Source organism: Harpia harpyja, chromosome 2 (genome assembly GCF_026419915.1).
Source record: "Harpia harpyja isolate bHarHar1 chromosome 2, bHarHar1 primary haplotype, whole genome shotgun sequence".
Classification (NCBI taxonomy): domain Eukaryota; kingdom Metazoa; phylum Chordata; class Aves; order Accipitriformes; family Accipitridae; genus Harpia; species Harpia harpyja.
The window spans coordinates 50224147-50249399 of NC_068941.1; the positions used below are offsets into that span (position 1 = coordinate 50224147).

The 25253-nt window shown below is 35.9% G+C and overlaps 1 protein-coding gene across 1 annotated transcript in view; it reads right to left on the minus strand.

Annotated features, from left to right (window-relative positions):
- Window positions 1–385: 385 nt before the first annotated feature.
- VEGFC (vascular endothelial growth factor C) overlaps window positions 386–25253 on the minus strand; it is an 82733-nt gene continuing 57865 nt past the window's right edge. Inside the window, exons 2-7 of the mRNA XM_052779470.1 lie at window positions 24649–24862; window positions 22444–22634; window positions 11414–11565; window positions 6729–6838; window positions 6138–6468; window positions 386–1522 (exon numbers count right to left, since the gene is read on the minus strand). Coding sequence (XP_052635430.1) covers window positions 1408–1522; window positions 6138–6468; window positions 6729–6838; window positions 11414–11565; window positions 22444–22634; window positions 24649–24862 — 1113 coding nt within the window. The 3' untranslated portion in view covers window positions 386–1407. The remainder of the gene's footprint in view (window positions 1523–6137; window positions 6469–6728; window positions 6839–11413; window positions 11566–22443; window positions 22635–24648; window positions 24863–25253) is intronic.

Here is a 25253-nt window from a genome sequence, read left to right on the forward strand (position 1 = left end):
CCCTCCCCCAACTTTCTAGGAAATAATTGGAAATAATACTATTTCATTAATAACTCTTTTAAGAACAGCTGCTTAGAACCAGCACTGACATCTACAATTATTTTTACAAATCTGCCCACTCCTGTCACACAAATCTTGCTTTGCAGCTTTGCTTGTTCCACTTCTGCACTCAATAAAGTTTCCATAATTTAACAACTTACTTCCAATGTCTGAATATTTTAATTTTGAATAGATTGTTCTATGCACATTGCTCTTCCCATGCAAGTTAAAAATCTTACCTCTTCTTAGAGTTGTAGATGTGTGATTTTGCATACTCTTTAATAAAGAGAAGTCCTGACAACTTTTTATGTAGAGATTATGTCAATCCATACCAGACTGGTAGAAGTCCTTTCATGTCCCCATTGGAATATAAATTGTATTTTCTTTCCTTCAAAGTATTTTTGCACACACACATTGTTGATCAAGATATATGATTGACTATATGAAAGAGCAAAGTACATCAAAGCATTCTGAATTATTTAGTTGTAAATTTTACAGTATAGCCTGTAATACTAAATAAAAAGCATAGTTGGCATTTCCACTTTCATACCAATAACCTTGAGTAGACATTATTTCATATTTATTCTTTAGGAATGCTAACAAGAAATAAAATGGAAGGTAAATATATTGGAATGTGTGAGTAGTTGCTGTTGTCCTTTAAACATAGTCCTTATCCTTGGGCAATGTACAGGACCTCCAATGTTTTCATTAGTTATTAATTGTACTTGCTTTGCTAATTTCGTTCTAGAGACAGAAATATCACCAGGTCATGAAACACTAAGTGTAACTCTTTCTGTTTCAAATGACATACACGGCAGGTATGAGAAAATGGCTGTAGTCTTCCTTTCAGAAAAGTGCTTTCTCTTAAATCACATTTCCCCCTTTTAAGAACCCTGATAATAAAACTGAATTGTAATACTTTCTTTAGGCAGATGATTAAACATACTCACCATTATATAATACAATTTCCATTTTATTTTAAACATACTTTGCATGATATAAAAATATTGATCACAGTGAGCTTTAACAATTGTTACTGCTATAAACAGAAATGCTGCACAATGGTTTTAGTGGAAATAAATTATATAGTCATTATCTCTTTAAAAAAAAAAAAAATCACAAGAAGGAGAACCTAGGCTGTTTGGTCATTGGCAGAAAATAAGTCCTTATTGAGTTCTTTACAAAACATGAACCCCAGTTATTTTCTACATTTGCTTTCCACATCTTGAGAAAAGCACAATGAGTCTGTCTCTGAAAGCCCCACAGAGTCTCTGGTGAACATTTAATTCCAATTATTAGCAAAGTTTCTGTTGTTCTTTTGTTCTAATGGAAAAATGTACACCAAAATAGCAAGTAGTGCTCTCTTCACTAATTCGTAAGTGGTCTTTTCCAATATGTGGGTACACAGCGGCACACTTCTTCACTAAAAGAAAATCCAGCATCACAGCGTTTCGTTCGGACTGTACATGGTGGTCTGTAACAACTAAAGAAATGAAAAAAGCGGGCTTTAATATAACATGATCATTTATATTAACCTGGTGTAGAAATCTGTGTGCATTTAGATTGCCATTTCTTGATGGGATATTTAACTCCTACAAACACATATCTTTTAACTTCTGTTTACATTCTTGCAACTACTTTTAACTGGACTACTCTTCACAAAAGACAATGAAAGAATAGTGAATGCTACTGAAGAGAAATTATTCTATTGCAACAGATACTCATGAATATTTTTAACATATTGCCTGGTTGTAGTCACATTCTAATCTTGAGTAGTAATTTTTAAGTTTAATTTTGAAAATACAGTAATATTTTCCTGTACTCAAATTGGCTTGTTATGATCTACTGCATGCTGCCAGTTTGAGATGGCAGTCCACGATCAGGTGATAATCAAATCTACCATCTTCTTACCCACCCAGGACTGTTTCTCACCTTATTCACTAATGCAATAAGCCTGAGAGAGATTTGTCTTCTTATGTTACACTGTGACTCTGATCTTGAAAATGAGAACATACTTCCTTAGAATCATAGAATTGTTTAGATTGGAAAAGACCTTTAAGATCATTGAGTCCAACCATCAACCCAACACCACCATGCCCGCTAAACCATGTCCTTTGAAGTTGCAAACTCCTATTGACACTCTCTGAGGGCAGAAGGAATATATCTACACTTCATATTGCATCTATGTGCATTCTGAAGTAAGATCAGAGCCTGCATGTTAATGATAAATCTAAAAGGAAAAAGAAGAGAAATAGTCCTATTTGATTAAAATAAGTTTAACAGAAATAGAAAATTAAACCACAAGTCACATCCACCTAGGAAGCAGCAGACTTTTTCTTCACAGATTCCTTGACTGAAAAATAGAACTTATAGAAAGAAAGATAGTTATCTGTGGTTGTCCCTGAACTCTTCCTTTTCCTATTTTATTTTTCTATTAAAACAAGAACTTGACCTAAAATAACCTTACAATAACAATGCTAAATACTTTCTGGTGTATTATGGAGACAAAGTACAAGTCTGGGGTTTTTTTCAGACGCTGGCAATGAGTCAAAAGACAAAAGTATGTGTTTTGAAATTCAAAACATAGTTATACTTAAAACTTGTATTTAAATAATGTGTGCCTGTTTGTGAAACACTGATATTATGATCTATTACTATAATTCATACTCACTTCAGTTCAAAGACACTACAGTACCCTATATTAAGGCAATGTCACTATCCTCTTTCCTAGGTAATTCTTGTTTCAGGCTTGTGGCTACTCTTATTATTGTTGCGATAAGTTATTATGTTGTGTGCTTGTTTTGGATACCAAGTTACTACTTTGCAATAATTTGTTTATGATATGAGGTCTGGATTACAGTTACATTAACTCACGTCAGCTAGTTCAACCAATGAACCTGGCTATGAGGAAAACAATAAGGAATGAGGAAGACTGCAAACATGATATTTATTAACTAGTAACATCTTGTTTAGTGTTTTCAATGTCTTAATCATAGATTAGTTCACCAGTGTGGTCTTTGTAATTAAGGGAGTAATATTATTTTGTGCCACTTAATATAGATATTTGAGATCAATGTAACAGCTCATGGGAATAAAGTTCGGAAATAGTGGCAAAAGGCAACAAAAATGTTTGCCAAAGGATCTAATACTCTGAGCAAACGGGCAACCAGCTATAGGTCTGTTCTGGGAAAAAGGTACTCCATAGAGATGCAATGGAGGAAACATTGAACTCACTTGCCTTTTTGCCTGTCTCTGCTATGAAAGTTAGACTATTATTTCATGTACTGAATGACCATAAAATGAAATAAGGTAAGAAAAAAAGAAAGACAAAGCCAAACTCTTCCACCCACGTACGACATGTACAAAACGAAAAGCAGTCACATAATCATAAAATATGAGGAGGTCACTTTGTTTAGGATTCATGCCTTCTAGTGAACTGTGAACTTCAACTTACAGTTGAAAGTGCTATAAAGCATCTCTCCCATGTGAGTTTGTGTCTAGCAGCAGTCAAGGTCGGGTTACTGCAGTCTTATCCTTATTTGGGACATTTCAACAGAGCAAGCAAGCCCCTCTCCTCCTCTAAAATGCTTTGCAGCTGAGGTGCGTAGTTATCTGGCCCTGCCAAAACTGACCAAAATAAATTTTTGAAGTGATAGCACAGGGTGAATAGCAGCAGAGTCACTGTAACTACATAAATGTGGTTTCCTTAGGAAATTCTGCTGAACAATAGACCAGGTCTTTCAAAAGATTTGGGCTGAATGTTGTTTATGGAGTGCTTTCATGAGACAGATGTCTGTTTTGATGAGGACAATCTGAGCATGCTGGAGCTAAGATAGATGCTCAATCAATATGTATAGTGCTGGGTGAGTCAGTGACAACCTTCTCTTTATGGTCAGAAATTGTGATTTTTTTTAAAATTTTTTTTTTTTTGCTACCGAATGCCCAGGTTTGTCATTTCGGGCAGTCTAACAACTTCACTGATAAAATTGAAGTAGAAATGCTACTTTTAGTGGTGGTAACAGCATGATCACCTTAATTAAAAGCCAGTATGCTTTATGGTGTTGGTTTTGTGTTTTGTTTTGGTTTTTTTTCTTTTCTTCTTCCTATTCTGTGCTTTGTAAATGACTTTGTATTCATTTTCTCTGGAGCAGGGTATATAACATTAGAGGCAGAGGCATTTTAGGTATAGCACATAAAAATGTTGGTGCTTCAAAACCAGAACCTACAAGGACTACTCCTCTGCATGGGGAGCTGTCTAGGACATGGCTGCAGGATTCTGCTCATGTTTAGGTCTCAGGCATCTTGCACAAAGTTATAGAGTGGTACTTCCATTTATGTGGGCTCGTAACAGCAAGGGACCTTTCTTTCAAAAACAAAGAGGGTGTTGCAGGGTTTTTACTTCTTTTTAGAGAAAGCTTGTGGTGGAGAGAGCCAAAATGTGAGAAACCTATGCTAAGTCCTTTCTTAAAAAGGAGGAAAGATTGCATTCTCTATTTTCCTTGACAGTGGTAACACCTACAGGGCTATCGGTTGTAGAGCTATAGAATAACACCATATATAAATCTTTCTTCCTCCACATAAAGACAAACAGCTTAGAAAAGAGAAACAGCTAAAAGCATCCTGTATCACATTGTCCTTGGGAGTGAGAAAGTTTATTGTATTCAACCACAACACCACAGAGAAAAGCTGAGCTCAATTCCCTCCTTCAAATACTAAGTCTTTAAAGCAATAGAGGTGGCATCAGATATTTATTATGGCATTTCTTATCTTTTTAAATGCCTGACTTTTCCAGTTGTGAATGTTCTTTTAAAACACACATGGTTTGTATGTCTAGCACTGCTGGAAGCGCAGGCTAGAGTAGTGCTAAGGCTTTGTAACATGCTAAAGCTCATGTAATCAGGTTGGTTTCTTTTCTTCTGCAAACAAAATTGAAATAAAAACTGAACAATAGAGAAGAAATTATTTCTCATGTTTCTAACAACTGTTCTATTCCACTCATGAGGCCAAACATAGGAAAACAAGTAATGCCAGTTATTTTTAATCTTTTCCCCTATTTTAGAGACTAATACAGGTGTCAGTCCTAGTATTACACATTTTCTCTTTATTCAAGATGAACTAATGTCTATGTATCTGGCAATATATTTATGCCAACTAATTACATGTTATAATAAAAAAAAAAAAACCCATAAGGTTTACTTTTGATAAGCAACAAATTACCACAGACACTTAAATGTCCCAATTTGCTATTTTCCATTTCCAGTGCCTGAACATTTCTGGAATTGTTATAGAAACAATACCCATATATTAATAAATAAGTGATCTTTCTGCTCCAAGTGGCAGCATTGTTTCTGTTTTAACAAATTCATTTCACAGGAAAACTTTCCTCACAAAATATAAAAAGCAGAAATAATATTGTTTGTTTCTCAGAACCTAAAGTCATTCACATTTTTATATATAGACTGCTACCGCTATGGGTGTAGCAGTTGTGAAAGGAAAACCTCCTGTGATATATAAAGAAATTGCAGGGTTTTCTTCCTGACCAAATCCCATTTTAAATGATGAATGTGAGCAGTCTGTTTTATACTTATATATGTCTACTTTCCACAGAAATCACCCAGAGCTATAAGACTTCTTATGCACTCATAAATCTTTAGTATCAGTTGAGTGGAATGAAGGATATGCAAAAATTTAGGAAGTGACAATGAATGATGGTATCTCCAGAACTAACTCCTGAAATCTAATTGGGAATATTTGAGTTATGTGAATTGCAGTATTCAGTTCTTGGGAAAAATAGAGTGGGATTGTAAGTAGCATAAAAACACCAGGGAGCTTAAACTTACAGTCATTTTCACCAAAAGAAAAAAAAAATTCACATGAAGTAGTAGAAAGAGTACAAGAAACTAAACATGCTTTAAAATACTTATTCTGCCTAGTAATTTCCTCTTGGAGATGATAAAAGTCATAGAAGATAAAAACAAATTGAAGAGAGGCTTACTGTTTACTTAAGACTACAAAGCAATTCAACAAGACAGCTGATGATACAACCCCAAATTTTATACCTTAAACACAACGAAAGGGCTAAAGACTGATTTTTTTACCTGCATGTCTGGTGATGGAACCTTTTTCCTTTTAAGAAGCATTTATTGGGAGATTCTGTACATTCACAAATGCATTTTGCAGGATTTAGTGGCTGATGTTTAGGACAGGTCTTTTTACATACACACTGGCACTTATCTTCATCAAATTCCTTGTTGGGCCCACAGGAAGTGGGGAGAAGTTTGTTTTTGCACATGCACTGACATGATGATCTGTCTAATTCTTTGTGAGGTCCACAGCTTGAGGGCCGCACGCCTCCTTTGCAGACACATTGACAGGTTTCTTCATCCAGCTCTTTGTTTGGTCCACAAATATGGAATCCTTCAGATGTGTCTAGAAATACAGCAGAGAAGTTGCACAATTACCAGAATTTTGTGTCTACCCATTCATGTATTTTTAAGTGAAAAAATGGTAACAAATTCATACCTTTTAAGATGTTTTAAGGACAAGCATATGTCAAAAGACAGGCAACAACCAGTAATATTATCAATAAGGAAAAAAGATTCAACTATTTACTTTTCATGTTTTTAATTTCTCCTTTAGGTAAATCAAAACATGGAACTATATTTAATCCTTTAAGCAAAACTGCTTACCAGAATCTCCAAGGTGAGAAGAGAAGCCAAAATCATGCTGTGCCAAACATCTGCAAATTTGATTATTCCAAATATGATTTTTTGGACAGGTCTTGTTTGCCACATGACACCTGTGGAATGAAATATGCTGTTGATTTACTACCATAAGAACTCAAGGGAAAAAAAAAAAATTAGGTGCTGATTGCTTTTGTTTCCCTCCATTATAAAAACTTTTCTAAGAGCTTCAGCTCATTCATAATCTTATTATTAGGTCCTATCAGATCTGTTACTAATTAAGGTTCTCCTCACTACAGGAATCTTCAGCCATTTGTTGAAGATACCTGCTCACATTTCAAGTTTTAGCTCTAACTTCTAGAAGCTGATATTTGTACCTTCCTAATGTAGTTTGGAAACAGATCTAACCCTTGAATGTAAGCCTCATACAGAAAACAGACCAGTATAATACCGCATAGGTGGTAACAGGCATAGTTTTCTACGTTGTCTTTTGAAGTACAAAAACGTTTTCACACACATAAATGTCAAAAGACAGCTGATAACAGTTTCTGAATGAATGCTGTAGACAAAACTCTAATTTCTAAAATAAGATCAGCTTCTCAGATTCCCTTCCTCTTCATGTACAAGTTATGTGCCTTTAACTGACTCTTTCTCATGAGCCACTCAAATCCTGCACAGCTTTCTTGAATCTAAAGATTTGGACTTCAGCAGTGATGCCTCTTCACTTTAGAAATGAAAGACAATAAACAATTTAACAGTTTAGTGCTCCTTACCTGCCAGAGTTTTGCAGCACAGGTACAGGTACCAAATAAAGCAAAAAATCCCAACAGCAGCTGGTGCCTTTTTAAAGAATGACTGAACTTATAGCTAGTAGGTGCACCACAGACAGAATATTTATGTGTATTATCTCATCTTCCTTGCTTGCAATTTCTTTATCACCACAGGTGACATTACAACTTTTAACAAGTCATGCCTAACTTCATGCATCCTGTGTCAGGCTGTGTCATTTATTCATTGTTTCTGTAGTATGTCTAAAATCCTCATCTGTTAAGGCAGCACATATATTACACATTTTAAGCACTTTTCATTCCCCTGAGCACCATTACTCATGCATTCAAAAATGCAGGTGCTGGGGCATTCTTCCATGATCATCATTCAAGTATACCACTCCCCTTCACCACATGAAACAACTCTTTGCTTGTAAAGACTGCTGTAGTTTAACATCACCCTGCATCACCTCATGTTTTATCAAGCTGGCATTTCCTGATTTCATTCTGCTAATGATCTCACTCTTGCTCTCTCATTTGGCACGTATGTCCTTTTCCCTGCCTCCTGATTCTGCTTGAGAAATGGTAAGGATAATTTACAGGCATATTATTGTATTCTGTTTAAAAAAAAAAACCCAAACAACTCACACCTGGAGCAGCCTGGCTCTAGCTGGGAGTGTTTAACTACAGAAGAAAGCCAAGGTGACAGTATAAAGGAAACACTAAGCGCACATGAACCCTTGAGAAGACAATGTTGATACAAAACCCGAGTTACCAGAACTTGAAGGGAATGTTATGTATGATATTTCAGCATCAGGGTTGGAGACACACCCAGCAAAAGGAACTGGAACTGCTTGTTTACAAATTCTGCTCTGGTTGCTAGTGCAGAAAATTAATGGGGGATGTGGCTGAAATTTTAAAATTACTTACTGTATCATTTTAGGAAAGTTCAGGAAGGCTAGGAAGAAAAAACAGAGGCAAAACCACTTTGCAGAAAATTTCACTACCTCTTTCCAAATCATTGTCAACTCAACCAAAAAAACCCAAAACAAACCACCACCAAAAAAATCAGCATGCTAACTTGTTACCTGTCAGTGTCAGGATAGATAATGCACAAGAGAGGGAAATACTTAATGGGTACAACATACATCCAAACTACATCTAATATACGCTTATCAGCTCTGTGCCTACCTACAGACCACAGGAAAAAAAGGTCATCACAGAGATTTGATCTGAACTGAAGGCCCCTCTGCTCCCCCCCCCCCAATTGCTAAACTTCTAAAATAGAGTGACAACTTTCTAACTCACTTGCACATTTTGATGACATTCTATATAAACAGAGAAGAGTACAACTTAAGATACCATTAATCCTGGAGGTACTCTGAAACACTGGTTAACATGAACTGACATGCCTTAGCTCTGCCAGTATGTAGAAGTAGATACTACTTTTTAGAAGGAAAAAAGCAGGAGAACAGGCAAAGACCTCGACCTTAATTCTCAGAATAAAGTTGTGCAGACGATATATTTTAGATAAAAAAAAAATCCGACTATTTGTATTCTATCTTACATGTCATTTCTCGCTTCTTTCTAACATGTGCCTGTGAATCCTGGCATAATCCAGCCTTGAATTCTTATTAGATCCCAAGTGTTACTACCTGTCCCGGTTTCAGCTGGGACAGAGTTAATTTTCCTCCTAGTAGCTGGTATAGTGCTATGTTTTGGGTTCAGCATTAGAAGTAACACACTGATGTTTTCAGTTGTTGCTAAGTAGTGTTTAGACCAAGCCAAGGATTTTTCAGCTTCTGATGCCCAGCCAGCAAGAAAGCTGAAGGGGCACAAGAAGTTGGGAGGGGACACAGCCAGGGCAGCTGACCCAAACTGGCCAATGGGGTATTCCATACCATGTTGATGTCATGCCCAGTATATAAACTGGGGGAGTTGGCTGCGGGATCGCAGCTCGGGGACTAACTCGGCTTCGGTCAGTGAGTGGTGAGCAATTGCATTGTGCATAATTTGTTTTGTATATTCCAATCCTTCTATTAATATTATTATTTTATTCCTTTCTGTCCTATTAAACTGTCTTTATCTCAACCCAAAAGTTTTACTTTTTTTTGATTCTCTCCCCCATCCCACTGGGGTGGGGGTAGCGAACGAGTGGCTGCATGGTACTTGGTTGCTGGCTGGGGTTAAACCACGACACTACCCTAAAACCAGAGATTATACTCCTAGGCTTTTCTTTTCAGTAATACATAAGGAAGTCATTACTATATTTCTGTTAAAATGAGCATGTACATAAATACACGGGCACATGCAGAGCTGCCACTGTGACAAGAAAGTACATTTCCAAGTTTTGGCTTTACAACAGTTTCACTAGCATTCAAACCTATAAATAAAAACATTAAGGAAAAATAAAAAGTTGAAAAGAAATTGAGAACTTTAGTACAAATTAAAAAACCCCAGTGGGATTCTGAAAAGCATCCAGGCACCCACCAGGAACATGAAAATATCTTTTCTTTCTAGAATCTAGAAGCAGTCAGCTTGATTTTTTTTGTTTTGGTGGGGTTTTTTTTTTGGTTTGGGTTTTTTTTTTCTATTTTACTGTAAAAAATCATAGATTTTTAAACTTTAAGACAGTACTTAACAGCAGAGAAGGGCTGTATATATTCTTACCCAGTACTACTCTGCCTTACCTTTGTTGAAGCATGATTCCTTCCTCACAGGACAGCCAGCTACCTGTGAGTGCTGGTCAAAGTCTTGTATCTGTAAGCTTACTTCCCTGTAACTATAGGTAGCTGTTTCCTGGCTAGAAAAAACCCTTGCACTGATAATTGCCACTGCTCTTAATCTGGAAGCACTAAGAAGCTGCCAACAGTCAGCATAATTTGACTTTATTATTGACTTTTGGGTTTTGATTTTTTATAATCTGTTAATTATGCAAATAATTAAACTATTAATAGATTTATTTCCTAATATTTTTCTAATCCACTGTTTATGATCCATATTTTGATGAACAAATTCAACAATTGAATATAATCTGTGTTTAGCTGGAACATGTCAGAAAACATCCAGACTTTAACTGAATGAAAACACAGAGAAAATGATCTAGCTTATACCTCTGGGCATTTTGCACTATTTACTCGCCTTATTAAAAACGTCTACAATTAATTCCCATTCAGCTTCTAGTCATTGGTTCTTCCATAAAGCAACTGTTAGTTTGTTACCTATTTTTGTCCTCCTAAATATTTATACATCATGAAATCATCACTCAGTCTTCTAAAATGAAGGGCAGGTGTTTTAATAACACTTGCTTCAGTGCCAGATTTCTTCTGTGACTTTTTTTCATTCAAAAATCACCAAACAAATCAATATGCTAATTCTGTGGACTGTCAATTAACCCTTTGCTTTCCATTTCCATTCTGTTTTGTTTTTACCTCTGGCATATGAAGATGTGCAAAAAGATTTGTAGTTAAAAATTCCCTAAAACCAGGCCTTTTTTTAAACAGCATTTTAAATAGGAAAAGACAGTTTGAGAGAGAAATGTTGTCTACTCCTTATTTGCAAAAGTAACTATTTTTAGCTTTTCTTGATTACTTTTTTTTTTTTAATGATGTTTTTTTATTGATGTTTCCTTTAAGCCTCAGTTGCATTGTAGCTCCTTCCATGAAACAAACCCCACAAACATTATTCATTTTTAAACCACCTAGCCCCAATTTATCCACTGGGTAAAAGGATAATGTTACTTTAGTAACATTCTCTTCATGTAAACCAGTATTAGCTCCTTTGCAAAATGAGTTCTGCTAGTACTAATGTGTAGTTGACCTAATAAGTTCACCTATCTTAATTGTGAAAGCTTCCAGCAATATTTTAAATCTAATTATATAGGCTTGCTCATAATGTGAAAGGAAAGACAAGTCTCATACTTACTGAGTTTGTGTTGCTGGCAAAGAACGTCTTATGATAGAATGAACTTGTCTGTAAACATCCAACTTCGACATGCATCGGCAGGACGTGTGATTGGCAAAACTGACGGTTACAGGTTTGGGGCCATGAGAAAGAGGCACTGTGATCTCAAACAACTATAAAAGGGAAACCAAAGCAAAGCACTTTTTTTATAGATCAGTAACAGTACAACTAAAAATAATATAAGGACATACAAAAAAGCTATAAGGAATTTAAGTTTAGGTTTTTGTTCTCTACCGTCATTCAGTGGCATATTCAATTATACTGCTAAATAATCATTATGTGCAAAATGAATACAACAGCTACGGCATGACAATGTTTTTAGTGTTAAACCCTGTTACGTGCCTGTTTGCTTACTATAACGTTTAAACTAATGTTAAAAGACAAAAATGTACAAAGAACTCATTTTTCTAGAGGAAATGACTTCAAATTGGCAGCCTTTTAAAAAATCTAAAATGTAACATTTGGAAGGTGCTTCAAAGTTGGAAAACAAGAATAGTTAAAAAAGGGGGTAAGCTACAACCTAATATATCAGTTGCACCATTACAAAAGCTTGCATAAAACACCAATATATTGGACTTGGATTAAAACATTTTTGGATGAACAAGTTTTGAACTGCAGTATACAATGTTTTTGACTTTCCAGTATTTGTATCAATGCAAATTATAGGGTTACCCTAATGGAATGCATCTTGAACTATAATTTTTCTTCAAGACATTAAGAAATAGCCACTATTAATAAAATAATAATGTATGTGAATGAAAAAAATCCTTATTTTAGTGGGAAATGTAGTTCAACTGGTGGAAGAGGACAACTTAAGTGATACCTTGTGGAAAAACCGAACATGCGATAACAGACAGTGAGACTCATTTCAGTATTCAATTCAGGACATCTACTTTATCAAACTAAGAAGGTTTTACTGTAAGACTCAAATCTCAATAGTTAGTTAGGGCAAATACTTTAGGTCAATGTCTTAAAAAAATCTATTTTGGTAGTATTTTTAATAAGATAATAGTGCACTGTTGCCTTTTAGGTGTTTAGTCACTTTTCCAAGCATATTCAAGAATATTCCTGCATCTTCTGGGGACTTTACTACCTTTAAAAACATGGTCGTTGGTTATTATTCCAGTTCCAGTTCATGAGACTGTATAACAAAACTTTACTTTTTAGCTGAGATCTATCTTCAATGCTTTTTTTATAATCAATAACTTTATAGTATGGCATATAGGCAGCATGCAAATATAATCAAAATACTGGTAATTTTAAATTATTCAAAATACGAAGTACATCTACGGGATGTCCTGAAAACAGTACCTTGCACGGAAGTACACAAGTAAGCCTGAGTACTAACAAGCATGCATGTGCAGCGGTATGGGATGTATTCACCAAGCACCCACAAGGTAAAAAGGCACTTGTGCAGCCAACAATAAAGCTCATACTATTCGTATACCTAACCTATGCAACTTTAAATTGTATAAAGCATCATCAACTCTGACAGATATTTTCTGTTTTACAAAACAAATTTTGATATTATTTAGTAACTGGATCTTTAAAAAGTTTAACATTGGGAGTGTCATCACAAAAGAATGGAAATGGCAAAAGTATTATATTTGCATTTTATTCTGTTACAGAAGATTACAATGCTATTATTTTTGCTGCAAAAAGTACCACATCCCCTATATTAGTTTTAAATGTGGGGTTTTTTCTTCACTAGAATCTAAAAATGCAAACTGGTATACGTTTACTTCTGTACAAGGAAAACAAAAACAGAAAACAGTTTCCTGCATCTTTCAAATACTGATAAAAAAAACTATCTATCTAGGGAGCTACCATGAAAAGAGTTTCTCTTGTTAGAGTGACTTCTAGCCAAAGCATATTAACATTTGGATTCTTGCTCCAGCTGCAAAATAAGTAACGCTTCTTAAAATTGTGATCTGGAGTCATTTATAAGATAAGGGCACAAGTCCATGTCTAGTTTAAGGTTTGGTACCAATAAAATGAATGCCTAATTATCACCAGACGTACCTCCAGGGTTTTCACTAAGTTCAACACAGACTTCTGGAAAGAGACTTTCTAATCAACATTTTATTATACTTATAATCCTTTTTGGCTTCCAAACCAATATTGGCTCCTTTACCCTCATCTATTATAAAAGCTCCTTTAAATTAATCACAAAAGGCATTCTTACCAAGATGCCTCTTCCCAAAAGAACAATAATCATAACACAGAGTTATCATTTTCATATTAATAGGTTATATGAAAACAGCTTTATGTACTTATTCATTTCTTTTAAAAATATCCACCTACTTGAAGGCCATCATAGCTTTTTTATGATGCACAAACTAACCAGGAAAATGGAGAGGAGGAAGGTGGTGTTGTAGATAAAGAGACAGAAAGGACCATGTTTATGAAAAATAGCTTTCATTTCTGCACAGTACACATTTGAGAAAATACATGCTGAGTTCTTTGAGTATGTGGTTTTTTAAATACTGATCTTTAATCAGATGACAAAACTCACCTACATATTCTTCAAGACTTGTATCTTTTTTTAAACAAGTTGTGCATTGAGAAGGACAGCCCAACTGTTGAGACCTCTGAAAATCTGGACAGCTAAGAATCTACAGATGCAAAAGCCTTTACTGTATTAGATAACTTGTATGAAAACTGATTCTTAAAAGACATATATGAATTGAGAGGCAGAACAAAGAGTATGGACTTAACTACAATATTACACACAAAAAGAGAATCTTGTTTTCTCTGCTCTCTTACAACATTATGAACTTGCTTTTCCAAAGCTGAAGTAAAAACCCACTGTAGGGGGAACTGAGAAAACTTAGAAACTGAAGATAAGTACGATTCTTTGTGTGGACCAAACTGTAGCTGACTAGAAAAAAGGGCATGTTCTGTTCTTCCTCTGCTCTTGGAGTAGATCAGTTTGCCATGCTGCAAAGCATAGCAGACTCCAGACTGCTGGAGATGGCAGTGTAAGACTGTTGCTACAATTCCAAACCACCTAAAAGAGGTCCCTGTCAGCCCAACTGTCCTCCTGTTTGGCTTCAGGCATGCACTGAGAGAAATTTCACTAAAACACCTGAGACATACCAATTGTGAGCGGCAATGATGGTGAACATGAATTATCTTAATCTACATTTATTCTTCCTTTTAAACTGTGAATCAACACTTCAGTGGTGCAATGCAAAAAAAGCCCAGTTAGGCAACATAAAGGTAGACTGGCTTCCTTGACATCACTGAATTACCTTCAGTCTGTTCAACTAAATTCTCTCAATAGCAATGTATTTTACATCACCCAATAGTAGCCACTGCTTATACATAAAGTCAAAAAAACTAAGCCGACTATTTACGTTAGAGATTATATTATATTTGGTATTACATCTCTAGCGCTCACTTTTGGAAAGTGCTTAAGATGATACATGAACTAGCATTTTGAAAAAGAATATAAACCAGATCTATTTTCATTAATGGAAATGATGGAAGTGAAATACTGGGGTTGGAATTATTGATTTGTTCTTCCTACACTTTTGCCTGTACATGCTATTAGGATACTATATTTTGATGCCCGCTGAAAAAGGACATATTTATTCTTCTCTTCTGATCATGAAAATATATCAAGCAGAGATTTCACAAGAAATAAATTCTTGAAAAGTAGTCTGTTATAGAAAATGTATTTAATATTCAGAATAATTCAGTTTAAATGATCTCTGGCATTTTAAAATAAGATCCATTCTAAAGAAAATCTATATTCTGCTCTCAGCTGTGATAGCAGCATCTCTAAATCCAATGAAGCTATTTACACTTAAGTGAATAAAATCTCAATATACATAAGCTAGGTTTGAATTATCTTAATAAATAATTTCAAATTAGGTAAGATCTGACCTTGTGTAACACTTTCTGGTTTTCCTAACATCGCTAATTTATTTGTTCCTCATCTTCCTCATCCAATAGAACAATAAGCTTAACATCTGTTGTCACTACAGGGCATGTTGGCAACATGTAACAGCCAAATGTCAGTATCTAGAAAGGATATTTCTATGAGAAATAGAAACCATAACATCTGTGTATGAGGCTGGTTCTTGACTCCCTTCTTTTCTGGCAACATTGCTGGTTGTGGGTACTATTGCTGGTACCTACATTGCCCAAATGGGTAGCTCTTCTTGGAGATCAGATGGCTTATATTTCTGTCTGATCCCTCATTCAGTAAAGGATTGGTTTTACTGTATTCTCAGAGGCCAAAATCTTCTCCTCCTTCCCAAATTCAAATCGTAGTAAAAATCAGACTAACTCACACTACAGGAAATAGGGAAAAGACATTTCCTGCAGGTCTGTTCTTCAGGGATCAATGCCTAAAGACAAACATTCAGGACTAAAGACCGCGAAGAATGACCTTCAGTCCCCAGAAGAACACCAGATCTGACAGGAGTAGGGATTAGGACAGTTTTTTCAAAGTAGAGAGCTTTTATTGCTTGCAGTTTTCAAAAAGATGTTAGTAATTATAGTACATTAAACCGCAAATTAAAGTACATTAAATGAATATTGCTAGAGTTAGAGGAAAATACTCAAAAGTTAAAAGAAAAAAATTAGGACTCAACTTGCCCATGCTGTCCTGTACATTTGTGCTACCAACTCTGCAGTGTTAGGAAACGAGTGGAAAACAACAACTGAAGCAGTATGTGATAGCGTAACTAAATAATATTATATATAAAGAAGAAAAAAACCCCCAAATTAAACCACACAAAATCACAGTCAAGCTCTGTCCTAACCTCTTTCACAGAAGCTGATATCGTAAACATAAGACAGTAACGCACTCTTAATCTCAGCATATAACACATACTAATGGAAGTTCTATGTAACTAAAGGAACAGTTGAAAACCCTACACAGTTAATGCATTTCACAAGAACTTAACACATGCCATTCAGCCAGTCTAAGGCTGTTTTGTCACAGAAAACCAGACGGCAGGTCTTCCAGTCTTTCTCACCATTTCTAATATTTCTCTTCAAAGTACTGTGTTCAGCCCTTGTCTCCTTAGGTCTTCACCCAATATGACGATTCTCCATGCCAACCTCCCCTCATTTCAGCCCAACCAGTTTCCCTTTCAGCCAGCCCACAAAGCTTGATTTCCCTTCCCTCTTTTTGGGCTCCTTAGCATAACTTTTAGCATTCTGACACATGCACATCTTGTCCCAGCTACTTCTGGATCAACCAGGTTTCTTCCTTCCCAACAAGACAAAGGTGGGTGTATCAGCGATGGGCTCTCCCTAGAAGGTGGGATTTAGGTGCCTAGATCTGAACTGCATCAGATTTTTGTTCAGCCCCAAGTTATAAAGTCTTCTAGTTACAAATAAATCCAAGTCTCCCACCAATTCCATTTGCCTCCTAGGTCTTTTTTTTAACATTCAGAAGTATACAGATTGTCTCAAAGATAAAAAAACCATACCTTCCGAATATAAACAAACAAGTATCATATCCTTTACCTAAAATGAGGGAACATGAAAATTTTTTTCAGATAAAACACAAAATCCGGATTTTTGTTTTTAACGGTAAAGCCATATACACTTCTTTCTCACTCTGGTCTAAGAAAAAGCAGAACTACCACTTTTGCTTTAAAGCAAAAAACTAAAAAGTAAAAACAACACATCAAGCTGAGGCAGGCATCTGGCAGAGAAAATTTCAACCCTTACTGTTAAAGAACAGCAAAGTTAGGCTGACAATGACAATAGAGTTTATAATGGAGTATGTTGGATAATCTTACTATTGGGCCACTTAAATGAGAGCTGTTTACCATTGAACAAGATTATGTGCGACTATAAATGTTTTTTCCCCATTTTGATCTGTCATGAAAAAATTCAAGAGCCTTGTACAGTAAATGCCTTAAATGGAAATTGTGTGCTAAAACCATGACAGTCATTGGTACTATATGTTGTTTTAATCTACTTGTTTTAAAAACAAGTTTTGGTTGCAGGACATTTTTTTTAATTCTTTTTTAAGGATATGTATTTTCTGTAGTTCCCACTGACCATTATCAAGATGACTTTATATCTATCTTTCAACCTAGCCAAACTTGAAACGTTCATCTTAAAAAATGAAGGAAGGTCATTTTTCTTCATACATTTGGATTACAGAATCTGTAATAAGGTGTATTTTAAGCTTAATAATTAACCTTTGTTCCACTGCACCAGCCAAAATTAAAAGGCAGCATATCCTACAGACCCGAATGTCAGCTTCATATGCTTGTATTTACTGCCTCCCAGTATGGACAGGTATATAATTAAAGAACTTTTCAGACTAATACAAAGATAAGTGAATAATCAGAATAACTTTTACAATCATGTGTGCAACTACAAACAATTTTTTTCCCTGGATTTTCATTCTTTTACACCTCAGTTCTTTAAATCCTTGAAGATCAGTGCATATGATCTGTACTGTACTTCTCAGGTGAGAAGCACAGCAAGAGGACACTGGGCAAAGGTGTCCTCAATCGCTCACCCAACCAGACTTAGACTTTGGCACTCCACAACCTGCAATTACTGTGATGCCAAGTGCACCAGTCCCCTGTCTTCTCAACCTTGTTATTTTTTCAGCCATGCTTGCCAGAGCTTCCAGGCCAGAGTTGCGTGGTCCCACAGACCACCCTGTAGTAGGCTCTTTTCAGTTCCCACACTGGCAGTGCTCTTCCTTTAGCCATTTATAGAACTGGAGTGGAGAACAGAAACAAGGGTGGGACCAGAGTCTGGTCCACAACCTAGAGCTCAGCAGGATTTTAACCTTTAACAAAAAAACCCCCAAAACCAAAAAAACCCCAAAACAACAACAACAAAAATCTAAAAGCAGACAAGAATCTCTGAATGCTTGACCAAAAGCGCTATCAGAATTCCTGTAAAAAAAAATTTCCAGCACTATCAGAATTCCTGTAAAAAAAATTTCCCATATATTCCTCCTCACTGATCCTTAGAAAGGCATGTATTTTTGATCCACTGTATTGATAGCTCCTTCTTTAGACTAGAAGGACTTCATGCCATGCTTTCCAGAAAAACTGTTGATTTCTATACAAAGTATTTCTTTGCTTCAGTGGCTAAATTAATTTATTCAGCACTATTATCACATGTGCCAATATCCATTGTACCAGCACACATAAAATTATTATTATGATCACTTACTTCTGAAATATAAAATAATCAAACCTGTTATTTTTGTACCACGATGAGGGAAGCTTATCATTCTAGATACTTTTCAAACATAGGATTTATGTATGATTTTTTTCCCAGATTTATATTAACTACACCATGTTCTTCTGAATGGACTGTGGTTTATTTTGGCAAGTTTCCCTTAAATTGATTGACTCTCAGTTTCCATCACTTGTGATCTTTGCACTTCCTAAAGTGTCAGTAAGGCCGGCCAAATATAACCAGCGTAACAGAGCACATTGTGTCTAGAGAGATTTTTAAGCTAGGGATATAAGACTGTTCTCAAAACTCTAAACATCTCTATACTGGAAAGAATGAAAATAAGCTATTTGAAAAATGGTACATCATCATTATTTATTTTACTACCTAACTTTTCTGAAAACACAGTATTTCAAGGCTTATGTGTGATACAAGAATTAGTAACTTATCTGATATATTTCATATCTGTTTAATATGCTTGGGTTCCTTATTCTATCTTCTTATATTTGAATCACTCCCCCCCCCCCCCCCCCCCCGAAATTTTAACAAAAAACATTTGGAAATTATACTGATATATCTCCCACTATTAATAGTACCTACTATATCACTACAATCATCAGTCTGTTTAACATAGAAAAATGCATGGGAAAAGGCATAAATGGTAAAGCTCAAAACAACTGAAAATTCTTGTGACATATGCATCTCCAAATTGTGTAAAGGAACACCATGTACTTCTCAAATATGGCAAACAATTTCAAGCTCTTAACTTGTTTCCTGTGAGAAAAGCTCCTCTAAATCTAATTTCAAACTGCTTGGAAACACGTTTTCCCTTGAGGGACTATTACTGTAACCATGAAACAAGAAGATTTAGGACCTTTACATCAAATGATCTGAAAGAAGCCAAAAAACTGTCCATCCCGCCAGCCAAGAGGAAGAATGGAATGAGATGGCTCTGACATCTTCTCACTGCTTCCCTTCAACCTGTAAGCAAGTACCTATAGGTGGGGCATAAAAAAAGTACAGCTGAGGGACAGGCTGTTGCTGCACCAGGTAGTTCCAATCTTTTAACTGCTTTTGAATTACTCATGTCATGGAAAGAGAGAACAGATGTTTGAATAATAATGAATTAGAGAAAAAACCAACACAACCGCACCACAAAACTAAAACCCAACCAACCACCTTCCACATAGACCTTCATTAGACAAGCCACCACCTACAAAGTTGGGCTATTGCAATGCCATGGATAAAACAAAAGAAAAAGATCTACTGCATTTTATGAATTAGCCTAGGGGGTCCTCAAATGTTTTCACAGACCTCGTACCACATCTTAATTAAAAAATTGTCTCATATCCCAATCATGATTGTATAAACACCACTTAGCAACTACAGAAACAGTCTTTGTGGAAAAAATGGTATTAAAAGCAAAGCAGAATACTTCTCTCTTTTTCTCTTAATAAAGTTAAATAGCTGGAAAGGAGGAACACAGCCCAAACTAGAGAACTATTGACCTCTCTCTGGACCACCACAGTGTTCCACAAGCCAATCTGGGAACATCTGACCTAGTCCATTCTCCTGGCAATCAATTTGCTCCCCATAAAAATAATTTCTATGCTTAGCTCTTTTAAATTAATTTTGATGAAAGCTGATATCAACTTTCTTTAGATTTTAATGTCTGGAACCAATGCCAGAGCTTGCCCTCACAGTAAGACCTCCAGCTGAAAAGTTAATTTCCCATTAAGTACTTTTTCTGCAGGGTGAACAATATGAAGTTATCTTACGGAGTTTATGCACCAAAAGTAAAGCTACAAAAATGGTAACTTATGAAAAAACAGAAGATGCCTGGTTACTAACCATTTGTCCTCATTTCATTCAGGAAATAAAAGGAAAACAGTAGTGAAAATAGGTGTGTAGGGTACCTGAATTCCACAGAAGGGTCTTGAATCCAATACTTTTTTCTTCCTAATTCTCATCTGATATAGGGTAAGCTGTGGTCACATAACTTTAAAAAGATTTGAGATGATGATAGATGAAGAGATATAGCTATAGCTCTCTTCCTTTATTAAGGTTTTTTTTAAAACTGCATTCTGTCAAGGACCAGATAAAACTGGAAAGCAGAAGCAAGACAGAAAACTCAGAGATTAAATTGCTTGCTTTTACAGAATAGGTAAGAAAACAAAACAATGCTATTGCCTCTTTCTTCTATCTGAGAAGTCCTTTAAAATTTTCCTTTTCAGAGTCTCTCAAATCTTTTAACTAATCCTATACCATCTTACCACCAATGACATCAAGAACTTAAAAAAGAAACTCAGTACTAAACATTTTCTACTAGGCAAAAAAAAAAAAAAAAATTACTTCACTCAATAGATATGAACAGAAAGATGAATAGAAAAGGATTATTTACCCCAAACTGACATGGTGCTGAAAGACCAGGAAATCTGTGCTAAATGGAACAACTCTCTGTAACTAGATCATCCTTTATTCCAGTAAGCTAAACTTTACAAATACAAGCCAAAAAAAAAAAAAAAAAAAGTCATATTTCTTGGTTTGTAACATGAAAATTATATTTGCATCTTTCAAGCAACTGGAATTAGGACAGCTGTTTGTGGGAATTACTATGGGCTTGAACAAAATCAGTGTTGTAGTTTTCCTTGTTTAAGCTATTTGAGTTACACGATTCCTGTGCTGTGTGGCTGTCTACCACTAGCTTAAATTTAGGATTGAAAATTCTTGGTAGAATATACCATTTCAGACAGACAGATTTGGTGAGAAATGAGGACAGAAAATGTAGTAAAAAAAAAAAGAGTTGTTTTTTTTCTGTTTTCTTCATGTCCCCTTTTCCTAATACTCTCTCAAGAAGGCTCAGAGCACTCAGAAACTTCATGATAAAGGAATGACATTTCCATGGGCTACTATTTTATATTCGGCTATACAGTTGTGTATCTTCCTTATAAATATATACTGCATTTTCAGCTAGATGAATCTAGTTGAAAAAGGAAGCAAGAGTTATGCTAAAATCAGTTTTCTTCGAAGTATCAGAAAGATGAGGTAAAAAGCAGAAAAGGCCACAACCAACAAAAAACCTACCAAATACTGTAATAAAAGCAAAATATCCTAGCAGATATTTTGAAGTGTGACTATTTTTACATGATTTTTGAGGGAAATGTTGTAAGATAATTGTGATAATTGTAATAGCTACTTAAAATAGAATAATGCGTGCCTGCTTTCCCTTCAAAGGCAGCTCACAGGCTCAATGCATAATCTCTGCACACTCCTGATCACTAGCCCTGAACCTGAAGAATCAAAACCACACATACACCTGAGGAAGATGCATTAAAATAAAATGAATAGGTACATTATACTAACATCTCTTAATCCAGTAAAGTTCAGTTCCTAAAAGGCTTTATTTGCAACATGTATCCTGTCTGCCCATGTTCTAAAACAGTCTTCACTAATAAAATTACAGGATAGTTTTCCAGAGAGAGCTTGCCTCATATAGCAGGCAAATGGTAGATGCAAGAAAAAGCATAGAAATAAGTTTCATGGATAATCTCAAAACTGAGAACAGGACATCATAATTTACTACTTATTTTTCTCTCTTCCTCCCCCCCCCCCCCCCCAAAAAAAAGAATAGGGAAAAGAGGGAAAAGAGCGTTAACCACCTTCTTCCAGGCAGTAGTCTCTTCAGCTGTTTTTCCTATGTATTTTGGAGCTGATTTTTTTCCTTCCTCATAGTAGCAATAAAAAGGTTTAAAATATGCATGATCACAAATGGATTTGCAAGGAGCACTTTGACTGTAATAAGAGTGAGAACTTACTGTCTTGCTGATGTAATTTGTGCTGATATTCATACACTGGAGACCTTCACTGTTGCAGCAACCTCCACATCTGTAGATGGATACACATGGGGGTTTAAAGAAGGTGTTTGTAGTTGCTCCAAACTCTTTTCCCACATCCACACACACTTCACGTGGCATGCACTGAGTTTTTCTCCATTCAGTATCAATACCTGCCAAGTTACAGGGAATTTCATATGTTATAAAGTAACTGTTTAAAAACAATACTCTCCTGCAGTAAATTAGTAGAGGGTTTTTTTTAAGTTTAGAACCAGAATATGCATTGCTATCCCTTTATTCAGTGTCATACACATCTCTCTGTGTTAACTTCTAGCTAATTTTATTTCTTCCTAGAGATGTGACATATTGTCACGGAGCAGAAGAAAAGTCACAGCGTAGCTAAGAGGGAACCTAACAAGGTTGGGCAGATCTTATGACACAGAATCATAGAATTATAGAACGGTTTGTCTTTAAAGTTCATCTAGTCCAATGCCCCTGCAATAAGCCGGGACATCTTCAACTAGATCAGGTTGCTCAGAGCCCCATCCAACCTGACCTTGAGTGTTTCCAAGGATGGGGCATCTACCACCTCTCTGGACAACCTATTCCAGTGTTTCACCACCCTCATTGTAAAAAAAGTCTTCCTTATATCTAGTCTAAATCTATCGTTGTTTAGTTTAAAACCATTACCCCTTGTCCTATCGCAACAGGCCCTGCTAAAATGTTTGTCCCCATCTTTCTTATAGGCCCCCTTTAGGTACTGGAAGGCTGCTCTAAGGTCTCCCCGGAGCCTTCTTTTCTCCAGGCTGAACCACCCCAACTCTCTCAGCCTGTCTTCATAGGAGAGGTGCTCCAGCCCCCTGATCATCTTTGTGGCCCTCCTCCGGACTCAATTCAACAGGTCCATGTCCTTCTGATGTTGGGGGCCCCAGAGCTGAACGCAGTACTCCAGGTGAGGTCTCATGAAGGTGGAATAGATGGGAAGAATCACCTCCCTCAACCCGCTGGCCAGCAGCTAAAGCTGTACATGTCCTTTCTCCTATGTTTGAGGTTAGTCTCACCTTGAGTGAAGTCTAAAGAAGTACTGCCCATCTCCGCAAAGTAATTTTAACCGGTCCCACACAGTACTTCACTTGTATACTATATACTAGAAACATTAAATTTGATGCCTACACACTTAACATGAAATTAGTTTGAATACGTTTACTTTGTTAACTACAAGAGTATAATTTAAAGCAAAAGGTTATTATTTAGCAATTATATACACCATATGATTTAATCTGAAAGGTGATATTTATGCACAGATTATCCACGCAAATTTGGGCAAACATTTTACATTGTGTCATACAGCCTTTTACCAAATACAATCTTACACTAAACAGCCATAACACTTGCAGTTGTACAGGCTCCTTTAGTCTCTCTTGGTGCCAGTTTTTGGTAGGCTATTCAGCAAAAATGGAAATTTCAACTAATGCGTACCTTAAAGTCTCCATTAAGGTACATGATTTCCGATATCACATAAAAAAATACACTTCCTGCTATAAATACCTGTGTTTCTCTACCTGCAAGCGCTTCCTTAAACTGTAAGCTAACATATTTATATCCAGGGTGTATATATATATGTCAATACCCCTGAAACACTAAGGGGTATTGACATACTGGTTTGAAAGCTGTTTTTTTCCGATTTGAGCGTAACATCATGACAACTGCCCTCTTGTAACAGGAAAAATCTACAAGTGGATTATTTGGCATCCTAAGCAATAACGCGTAAGAGAAGACAGCATTACCAGCTGTGACGTAATTGCAGAAAATGAGCAGAAACAGTTCAATGAAACCAACTATTAGTGCCCTCTTTGCTTTCTGCAAAATTTTTACAGCCTCTACAAAGCAGAATTCCTTATACCTGAAGAGAAACACTTAACTTCCTGCATCTACTGAGCTGAGAAAGCAGTCTATATCTTTCTTACAATGGATGTACCAAAAATACATCTGCGGAGCAATTTATTTCATTATGGAAGGTTGACTCTCAAAGATTTTTATATTATAGACATGACATCAGATCGAACTGCTGAGGTTGGTTTACTGACAATGCTTAGCTTTTAAAATATTTTTGACACAAGTGAGAAGCCTTCGGATTTTAATTTTAAATTATTGTGTGTTAGAACATATTTTGAGTCCTGTACTTACTTTTCAGGATCTCTGCATTATAGTGTGCTGCAGCAAATTTCAGGGAATCATCTGATCTTGTGTCAAAGCTGGAGTGTTCCCTGTTGTGTTGCCAACCTCCTTTCCTCAACTGACACTTGAACATTTTCCAGTATTCTGGGTAAAGTACTGTCATGAGTTCATCCACACTGGACACAGACCGCAACTGCTCTTCCAGGTCTTTGCTTGCATGAGCCTGTCAAAGTAACATGCAAGATTAATTACTTTCTCTATTACACAAGGTTTGCTGGAAACTCACCTGAAAAACAACTCATACGTTGTAAAATAAAGTTGTGCTCAGAGGGGTCCTCATTATAAAAACAGCTTTTGTCAGTCAGTGCCAACAGTACTGTATTGACAAATATTGAAATGTTTTGCTTCTCCCACTAATTCTTTATCACACCTGTAGCTGAAAACATCTTTTTGAGAAAGGAGCTATAGAATTAAGCCTATACAAGTACAATTTGAAGATTTATAAACAAAACAACAAAAAAAGGCATTTTTATCTTGGAAAGAAAAGTTTTTATGATAAAATTTTGAATACTTAAACCCCAAAACATTTACATGATGTTCATGTTATTTAATAT